Below are 10,136 nucleotides of genomic sequence, written 5' to 3'. Positions count from 1 at the left end.
CATGTTTGTGTTTAATATACTTGTGAGACAATTCCAAAATTCTGAATGCTAAATTTATGTTATTGTAGCTCATGCAAAAATAGACTAGCTCTTTAATGAGTTAAAAAATTCTACAAGTGAGGGTCATATGCAGAAATAGACAAGTTCTTTAATGAGTTTCAAAATTCCAGCCCATCTATCTTTCTTACAAAAGAAAATGGAACAAAATCTCATATGGTGAATCCCACATGACCTATGGATCAAAATCTCTTATCAATTTTGATATAGACAACATGGCAGGAATTGATTGAAAGATTGAAAAAGAATTAAAAAAAACAATCCAATCATCTACGACCACATCAGCGTAGGTAAAAATTTTGTCAAAAATTCCATGTACTCATGACTTTTTCCATTTTATTTCACCTTGAAAATGAAAAGTTTTAACTTATGAACTCTATCGCTTACTTTGTTTACAGCCACTTTCAAGTGACTACAGTGCTCCTGATTATCCATTTACATTATATTATCACAATCATATTTCGTTCTTCTTTTATCTTTGACATAGAAACTAAAGAACATAACCGAGGAATTAACAAGAGCTATAAAATGACTCTAGATAATACGATGGAGTTATATCATTTATAGAGTACATTTGACATCATGCCCTATTCCAAAAATGGGAGGAAAAAAGGAATGCCCGAAAAAACGATTATTGCGGTATTAAATACAAATTTCAACTAATATATAGCAAAAGAATATGTGATCTACGTTAATCACACAAATTATGCATATTGTATTGTGAAAAAACAAATTATATTAATTTAGGTTCAACTTCGATAAAAAACGAAATTTCTTTCTCTGTGTCGTTTGTTCGTATAAAATGAAATAAATCCATTCAACTTTATGATTTTATTTATTATTGCTTCATCAAATATTCCTCATTTCAGTCCCCAACATGTAACAATTCCACTTTAGCACATTACATAAATAAATATATGATAAATTTCTTTGGATTGAAATATATATTTGTATTTTTTCTTCCGACAATTTTCTTTTTATTAATTTTTCACTATAAATTAGAATAGTACAGCTTTATGAAAATGGACGTCAAACGGAGAGTATAAATATGAAACTAACTACCTGAGATCTTTATTACGGTGATCTTCTTCTCCTCGATTAACCAAATCGGTTAACCATTGATCGAATCATTTGATTAATCTTGCAAATGGGTTCGCTTCTGATCCATTTTCTACGTTTTTTGGGTTTTGCATTATGTTTATTTATAATATTATTCATTAACGTGTATCGTGAATACTGAGTTTAATGATCGGTATTTTATTTTCTGCCAATCATTACCCCGGGATTGAAATTATTACATTTCGATAACGTTATTAATTTATTTTTTTTATTATTCTACATGCGTACGTTTCATGTTTTGTGCTGAAACTGCTTTTCAGTTATTGGTTTCTCGTTTAAATAAAGGTAAAAATTTCGTGGTTTCCGCTCGTTGCATTGTTAGATTTCGGGTTAATTTCGTATTAAAATTGTGTTTACTGGTTTGTTGGCAGGGTGATTAGTTACGATTGAATTGATATTGATTTGATAGCTAAGTACTAGTTTATTGATGAATATTGCACACCGTTTAACCGGCTTGGAGTTTATGCATGGTTGCTAAGGATCTTTTAAATTATTCTTGAATTACTTACAAAAGAAAGAATTTTGAATTGATCGAGTGAACGTGGACAGGATAAGCATTTGGCTCGACTGATCTTTTGTCATTACTAGATTCAGTTAAGGTTAATTCATTTCTTTACTTTTGAATCTTATAAATTCATTAAAACTTTCAATCCGTTTTTGCTAATATTTCCACTCGTTTGACAGTCTTATATATCCTAGCAGAAAATAATTGGAAATATTATTATTATTATTATTGTTGTTGTTGTTGTTGTTGTTGTTGTTGTTGTTGTTGTTGTTTATCTATTTATTGATGGGGTTATGTATTGGCTTTTAATGCTCAACGATGTATAGTATCCAATTAACCATGAGTGTTTGTGTTATACTTTTGCACACGGTTTGTTTCTGAAATTAATAGTTCAATCCAAGCTCTGCTTATGGTACTGTTAATTCAATTTCTGTTTTTTCCATTCAGATAAAAGCGATGGATGTTGCTCAACTCACCTAATAGATGGAGATGGTAATTTCAATGTTGATGGAATGGATAGTTTCTCGAAGGAAGTTAAACTTGCTGAGTGTGGACTTTCTTATGCCGTTGTCTCCATCATGGGCCCTCAAAGCAGTGGTATGAATTTTGAGCTGTAAAGATACTCTTTTGCTGTTTCATCCATTTGGCATTTACTGGACTTTGTGAGGCTCGATTAACATATATTTTAAAACTTAAAACCATTTACTTCAGACCTTTTTCTTCTAATATCCACTTCTTTGGGGTATTTAATTTTCATATCTTAGCAATCCAAAGATTCATGTTCCTTAACTTGTCAATGTTGTGCTAATCATGTCTTTGTCTATGCCCGCTTTTATGTTTCTTCTATGATTTTGACAGGGAAGAGTACATTGTTAAATCACCTGTTTAATACTAATTTCAAGGAGATGGATGCTTTTAAGGGGAGGCACGTACTTGTTAAACACTGATATTTCTTATTTTTTGCTTGTTATTGAATTGAAGCCAACTAACACAAATTTCCTCAGGTCTCAAACTACAAAAGGTATTTGGATGGCACGGTGTGTTGGAATTGAACCTTGCACTCTTGTGATGGATTTAGAGGGCACTGATGGAAGAGAACGAGGAGAGGTACCGATGAAGCACCTGCGCTTTAAAACTTCATATTTTCATGATGAGTTGTGGATTCTCGATCATTATTTTATATTCTTTTGCAATTACATGTCATTATATCACTTAGCCTGCATACAATCTGCTCGTAGCTTGTGTACCAAATAATTAAATGGTTCCTGAACATGTATCTTTACTCTCCTTGAGGCCATGTAAGTTAACTATTGATCAATCAAAATCTTTCAGTCCATCACATTTTGTCAGCTAAGTCATTTTTCTGGTTAAATAGATCCCCCGAGAGGCAGACGGTATATTTTACGAAACATATTAAATGATATGGATCAACAAATATTTAGCCTCGTATAACCATTATTATAGTATGAAATACTGTGACATTATGATTGTTGGATCAAATGGAAGTTCTGTTACGTTCCAGTAGTATCTAGGAGTTCATATTTACTGCGTACATGCTAGGGCAGCTTATTAGCTCTTAAGTTATCTTTCCTTTTTTGATATCTTTTTAAATTTTATTTCCAAAACATTAAGAAACGCACAAATTTGGAGTTAGTTGACCTTTCTCTTCTATTATGATGTTTTTGCTCTATTACAGGATGACACTGCATTTGAAAAGCAGAGTTCTCTTTTTAGCCTTGCTGTTTCTGATATAGTGTTGATAAATATGTAAGATTGTTGTGTTGGTTCAAAAATTATGTTTATATCTATGACAATATAATGAAGTTTTTTGGGTTGTTATATAGTTTATTTTAATAAAACCAACCCAATTCAGGTGGTGTCATGACATTGGTCGTGAGCAGGCTGCAAATAAGCCACTCTTAAAAACTGTATTCCAGGTAACTCGTGCACCTGCTCTATGCAGACAATAATTCGAAACACAAGATGCCTTACTGATTTATATTTATGATTGACAGGTTATGATGAGATTATTTAGTCCACGTAAAACGACTTTGATGTTTGTCATTCGTGATAAAACAAGGGTACCCTCTTCAACTTTTTAAATGATGAATGTGGTTTAAAAACTTAATTTGGTCCTATGGAATGGTCCTTTGATCTGTGATATCATTTTTTTCATATAGACGCCTTTGGAAAATCTGGAACCTGTTCTAAGGGAAGACATTCAGAGGGTATGGCATATGGTGAATTATTATTGTATCTTAATGCGTTTTGATTACTAATCTTTGGACAATCACTATTCCTCTACCCTTTTCTGAAGATATGGGATGGCGTTCCCAAGCCTCAAGCTCACAAAGAAACTCTGTTAAGTGAATTTTTTAATGTAAGTTGCAGACTGTTTGAATAACTATATCATGTACTTACCTTGATGTCACATAACATCCCCTTAAATGAGTGAATGGCAGGTTGAAGTTGTGGCTCTTTCCAGTTTTGAAGAGAAGGAAGAACAATTTAAAGAACAGGTTCTGGTTCTGTTTGAATTTGTTATAGAATGTAAATAAATATAGGATTATATGTGTAATTATAGGGAATCCCAAATTAGTAAACTTCCTAATATAGAATTCCAAATTCTGCACATATTGATGTATCCTTTCTTATGAAAGAAATCAACGAAACTATTTTCTTCTTTATATAATGGTATCAGAGCCAATAATATAAATTAAGTTTCGTTCTTTTAGGATTTATCTTGGGGTTTAGGAAACCCGTTTTTTCATTTTGGTGGTCTCGATTTTGGGAGTTTCCGTTTGGGTATAGTATTTACCTCTTCCGGTGACGGTCGGCCTTGTCCTTGGGACTGTGGGTCTCTTCGTCCGTAGACCTTGGCTACCTGGTCTTGGATTCTCCGTCGACCTCTGTTACTTCCGATTCTCGGCAAAGTCAGACTTCTCCTTGTAGTGGCTATCGTCGATCGGTAATCTCTGCAACAATTGCGGTTGATTTAGGTTTGACTGTTTTGGTCAGTGACGATCATGATTCATCCTTCAAGCTTAAGGTACTTTTAGCCCGTTTGCTTGATTGGAATTGGGCTTTATTGGGCGTGTTAAATATATTGGTTTCAGAAATATTTGTGGTTGGGCTTTATCTAGTGGGCTAGTTTACTTTAACTTTGGGCTACAATTATTTGTGATTCTCTTTTGTTGCATCTTTGGCTTATTATTTGGATTTTATGTCTTGCTTCCATGGCTGATAAACAAAAAAATTCAGTAGTGACTGATGTGATTCTAGTAATGTCCAAAATCACGGAGCATAAATTGGTTGGTTCAAATTATTTAGATTGGTGTAAAACAGATCGAATTTACTTGCGAAGTATTTTTATGGACAATCATCTTACTGAATATTCACCAACGAATAATACTAGCCAGACATGTCTAAGAGATGATGCTAGATTATTCTTGCAAATTCGAAATTCCATTGATACTGAGATAGTCAGTCTTATTAATCACTGTGAGTATGTTAAAGAATTGATGGAATATTTAGAATTTATGTACTCAGAGAAAGGGAATGTGTCACGTATTTATGAAGTCTATAAGGGTTTTTATCGTGCTGAACAACATGATCAGCCTCTTCAATCTTATTTTATGAATTTCAAAAAGATCCACGAAGAGCTGAATGTCTTGCTACCTTTTAGTTCTGATGTGAAAGTTCAATAAACTCAGCGGGAGCAAATGGCCGTGATGAGTTTTCTAGATGGCCTTAATTCTCAGTTTGAGACTGCTAAATCCCAGATCCAATCCAGTGCTGAGATTTCATATCTGCAAGAGGCATTTACTAGAGTACTTCGCACAGATACTAGCGCTTTAGTTACTTCATCTGTTCAATCGTCTACTACTGTCATGAGCCTGGATATACCAAATACTCGTGTCGAAAATTGCACAATAAATCTCAGAAGTCTCACTCAGCCCATGTTGTAGCTACCACTGTTACACCCATCTCATCATCTGAGTAAACCATTACCGTTTCTACAGATGAATTTGCTAAATTCACTCAGTACCAAGAAGCATTGAAGAATTCATCTCACTCTATCTCTGCCATTGTCGAGACAGGTAAACTTAATACATGTTTTCTCTCCTCTTCGTCAAAATGGGTCATTGATTCTGGTGCAATGGATCATATGACAGGTAATCCTAGCCTTTTCTCCACTTTTCAGTCATATACATCCCCTTCCATTGTTACCTTAGCTTATGGTTCTATTTCTTCTATTCTTGGTTCTGACACTATTAATCCAACTCCATTAATTTCTTTATCCTCTGTCTTAAATCTACCACGGTTTTCTTTCAATTTAATGTCTGTTAGCAAACTTACTCGAACGTTAAGTGCTGTGTCTTATTTTTTCTTGATCACTATCTTTTTCACGATCTTATGATGAAGAAGGTTATTGGTAAAGGATATGAATCAGGCGGTCTCTACATTCTGGATACCCAGGTGCCAAAGTCAATTGCCTATTCGGGTGTCTTAACTCCATTTGAGGCACACTGTCGATTTGAACATCCATCTTTATCTTTGTTGAAGAAATTATGTCCTTAGTTTCAAAATATATCGTCTTTAAATTGTGAGTCGTGTTAGTTTGCAAAACATCATCGTCTGTCCTCAGTTAAAAGAGCTAGTTTTCCTTTTGAGTTAGTTCATTAAGGTGTTTAGGGTCCTTGTCCTGTCGTGTCCAAGACTGGATTTTGGTATTTTGTTACATTTGTTTATGATTTTTCTCGCGTGACTTGGCTTTATTTAATGAAAAATCATTCTGAACTATTTTCTCATTTTAATGCCTTTTGTGCTGAAATTAAAACACAGTTTAATGTTTCTGTACATACATTGAGCATAATATTTTTCCGATTCTTTTCAAACTTACATGCTTCAGAATGATATTCTTCATCAATCTTCATGTGTTGACACCTCCTCTCAGAATGGTGTAGCTAAAAGAAAAAATAGACATCTTCTTGAGACAGCTAGAGCACTTTTGCTCCAAATGTATGTCCCTAGACAATTTTGGGCTGGTGCAGTCTCCGCAGCTTATTTCTTGATTAATCGGATGCCCTCTTCCGTTCTTCATGGTGAGACTACTTACAGTGTCCTTTTTCCTACTAAACCTCTGTTCCATATTGAACCTAGGATATTTGGTAGTACTTGTTATGCTCGTGATATTCGTCCTCAGGTGACTAAATTAGATCCCAAATCGTTAAAATGTATTTTCCTGGATTATTCTCGTCTACAAAAGGGTATCGTTGCTACTGTTCGAGTCTTAACAAGTATCTTGTGTCAACCGATGTTACTTTTCTGGAATATATTCTTTTCTTTCCCACTTCTTATACTCCTTTCAGTAAGGGAGAGGATGATGATCTGATGATCTGTTGATCTATCATGTCACTTACCAATCAAGTAGAATTACTTCTACACCTACTACTCCCACACCACCATCACCTATTCACCACGTATATTCCAGACGACGAGACCCTCCTACTACATGTTCTGTACCTGAATCTTCTTCGATATTGGATCCAGTCTCTAGCGATCTTGATCTACCTATCGCTCTTCGCAAAGGTAAACGTAAGTGCACTTATCCTATTTCATCATTTGTTTCTTGTAATCGCTTGTCTTCATCTTCTTGTTCTTTCGTTGCTTCTCTTGACTTTGTGACTCTTCCGAAAACTGTTCATGAAGTCTTATCCAAACCTGGTTGGCGTGATGCTATGGTCGAGGAGATGAATGCTTTGGAAAATAATGGTACTTGGGATTTAGTAGATTTACCTGCAGGAAAAAAGGCTATTGGATGTAAGTGGGTGTTTGCAGTTAAAGTCAATCCTGATGGATCAGTGGCTAGGCTTAAAGCCCGCCTTGTTGCTAAAGACTATGCTCAGACTTATGGTGTGGATTATTCTGATATTTTCTCTCTTGTAGCCAAGTTAACGTCAGTTCACTTGTTCATTTCTTTGGTAGCTACTCATGATTGGCCTTTACATGAGTAGATATAAAAAAATGCTTTCTTGCATGGTGACCTTCAGGAGGAAGTTTATATGGAGCAACCACCTGGGTTTGTTGCTCAGGGGGAGTATGGGAAAGTATGTCAGCTTCGAAAGTATGGGAAAGTGTGTCATCTTCGAAAGTCCTTATATGGTTTAAAACAGAGTCCACGTGCACGGTTTGAAAAATTCAGTCAAACAATGGAAAAGTTTGGAATGCAAAAGAGTAAGTCTGACCACTCAGTCTTCTACCAGCAGTCTGAATCCGGCATTATTCTCCTTGTTGTGTATGTCGATGATATTGTTATTACTGGCAGTGATACTGTGGGAATTTTATCTCTAAAGTCCTTTCTTCACGCCCGGTTTCACACGAAAGACTTATGGGTTTTGAAGTATTTCTTGGGAGTTGAGATGATAAGAAGCAAGAAAGGCATCTTCTTGTCTCAGAGAAAATATGTGCTTGATTTATTAACTGAGACAGGAAAGTTGGGAGCTAAGCCAAGCAGTGCTCCAATGCTTTCCAATTTGCAACTTACTAAAAATAGAGATTTATTTGAAGATCCTGAAAAGTATAGAAGATTGGTTGGAAAATTGAAGTATCTTACAGTAACTCGTCCTGATATCGCGTATTCTATTAGTATGGTAAGTCAATTCATGTCTTCTCCAACAGTTCACCATTGGGCAGCTTTAGAACAGATCTTGTGTTATTTAAAGGGAGCTCCTGGACGTGAGATACTGTACAGAAATCATGAACATACCCATATTGAATGCTTCTCAGATGCAGATTGGGCAGGTTCTAAGTTGATTGAAGATCCACTACTGGCTATTGTGTTTTTGTTGCAGCAAATTTGGTCCCATGGAAAAATAAGAAGTAGAATGTTGTGTCTCGATCTAGCGCAGAATTAGAATATAGAGCCATGGCACAATGTATGTGTGAGATAATGTGGATATATCAGCTCTTGACCGAAGTTGGTATTAAGGTTTCAATACCAGCGAAGTTGTGGTGTGACAATCAAGCTGCTATTCTTATTGCTTCTAATCTGGTGTTTCATGAACGAACTAAACATATTGAGATTGACTGTCACTTCGTTCGAGAGAAGGTACAGCAGAATTTAATCTATACAGGATATCTGAAAACTGGAGAACAATTAGGAAATATTTTCATAAAGGCTTTAAATAAGGTTCGGATTGATTATATTTGTAACAAGTTGGGTATGATTAATATCTATGCTCCAGTTTGAGGGGGAGTGTTATAGAATGTAAATAAATATAGGATTATATGCGTAATTATAGGGAATCCCTAATTAGTAAACTTCCTAATATAGAATTCCTAATTCTGTATATATTGATGTATCCTTTCTTATGAAAGAAATCAATGAAACTATTTTCTTCTTTATATCAGAATTCTTTAAAATGATACTCAAGTTTTAACATGCATGTATTTTTGACTGCTCTGAGATCATTCTTTTACCCGTTGTCTACTCCTGGATTTGTTTTCTGAGAGATGTAAGCTCTTTCAATTAGTGAATTCTGGGATCTAAGTTTTTGGTGTTGGTTTGTGTTTCAATAAAGGTGGATGGTCTAAGAAAGCGATTCTTTCATTCTATTGCCCCTGGTGGGCTTGCTGGGGATAGAAGGGCTGTAGTTCCAGCTTCAGGCTTTTCATTTAGTGCACAACAGATATGGAAGATCATTAAGGAGAACAAGGACCTTGATCTACCTGCTCACAAGGTTGTGATCTTAACATCTACTTGTAAGGTTATAAATAAACAATTCAGTAATTTTATCATTGACATATTACCTTTTGACCCATATCTAGGTGATGGTGGCCACTGTACGCTGTGAAGAGATTGCTAATGAAAAGTTCTCTTCGTTTATTGCAAATAAGGTATATCATCTCAAAGATGTTTAAATGTTTTATTTGATGCATGATACTGATTATTTGATCCATATTATTTAGGAATGGCGTCAACTAGAAGAGACTGTACAGGCTCAGCTGGTGCCAGGCTTTGGGAGGAAGCTCAGCTCAATTCTTGATGCTTGTCTATCAGAGTAAGTCGATAAATGTCTGCATTTACATCCTTCCAGTAGATTGGCAACAATCATCTTTAAACATAATGATTTGGAAGATGTATGTGGCTACATATTAGAGGTTGCAATTTACTGTTAGAGTAATTGAGATGTGTGCAATGCTTCTTTTCTGAATCATCTTTTCCTTGTTGGGATAAAGCATAGATAGGTTGGAGGAAGACAGACGTGAAGATGTTTCAACAAAATACTAAGCAACATTCTGTGTATCTTAGTCACAATGTACGGAATGAGAATAATATCCTTGTCATACAAAAAAGGTTCAAATTTTTGGCAGATCTGTCTGGTAGTTTGATGGCAGTTTCCCGGGTGAAAATGGGCATTCCCCCCCGTCTTTTGATTAAAGGAAATAGGAC

General features: G+C 35.1%; 1 protein-coding gene across 4 annotated transcripts in view; it reads left to right on the top strand.

The window, feature by feature from the left end:
• Window positions 1-1,049: 1,049 nt before the first annotated feature.
• The window catches only part of LOC111406260 (protein ROOT HAIR DEFECTIVE 3-like), a 15,144-nt gene continuing 6,057 nt past the window's right edge, over window positions 1,050-10,136 (top strand). For 3 of the 4 annotated variants that reach the window (XR_002704970.1, XR_002704972.1, XM_023035573.1), the window contains exons 1-13: window positions 1,050-1,208; window positions 2,129-2,278; window positions 2,540-2,606; window positions 2,686-2,788; window positions 3,378-3,448; window positions 3,555-3,618; window positions 3,697-3,762; window positions 3,862-3,909; window positions 3,999-4,061; window positions 4,144-4,200; window positions 9,265-9,423; window positions 9,512-9,580; window positions 9,653-9,744. Coding sequence is in view for 1 of the 4 variants with exons in the window: in XM_023035573.1 (XP_022891341.1) it covers window positions 1,205-1,208; window positions 2,129-2,278; window positions 2,540-2,606; window positions 2,686-2,788; window positions 3,378-3,448; window positions 3,555-3,618; window positions 3,697-3,762; window positions 3,862-3,909; window positions 3,999-4,061; window positions 4,144-4,200; window positions 9,265-9,423; window positions 9,512-9,580; window positions 9,653-9,744 (1,013 nt within the window). In the remaining 3 variants the exon portion in view is untranslated. The remainder of the gene's footprint in view (window positions 1,209-2,128; window positions 2,279-2,539; window positions 2,607-2,685; window positions 2,789-3,377; window positions 3,449-3,554; window positions 3,619-3,696; window positions 3,763-3,861; window positions 3,910-3,998; window positions 4,062-4,143; window positions 4,201-9,264; window positions 9,424-9,511; window positions 9,581-9,652; window positions 9,745-10,136) is intronic. The other variant, XR_002704971.1, reaches the window with a different exon arrangement.

This window comes from Olea europaea, chromosome 12, assembly GCF_002742605.1.
Source record: "Olea europaea var. sylvestris chromosome 12, O_europaea_v1, whole genome shotgun sequence".
Lineage (NCBI taxonomy): Eukaryota > Viridiplantae > Streptophyta > Magnoliopsida > Lamiales > Oleaceae > Olea > Olea europaea.
Note: the sequence above shows the minus strand (reverse complement) of the source record. Positions and strands in the feature narration are given on the sequence as shown.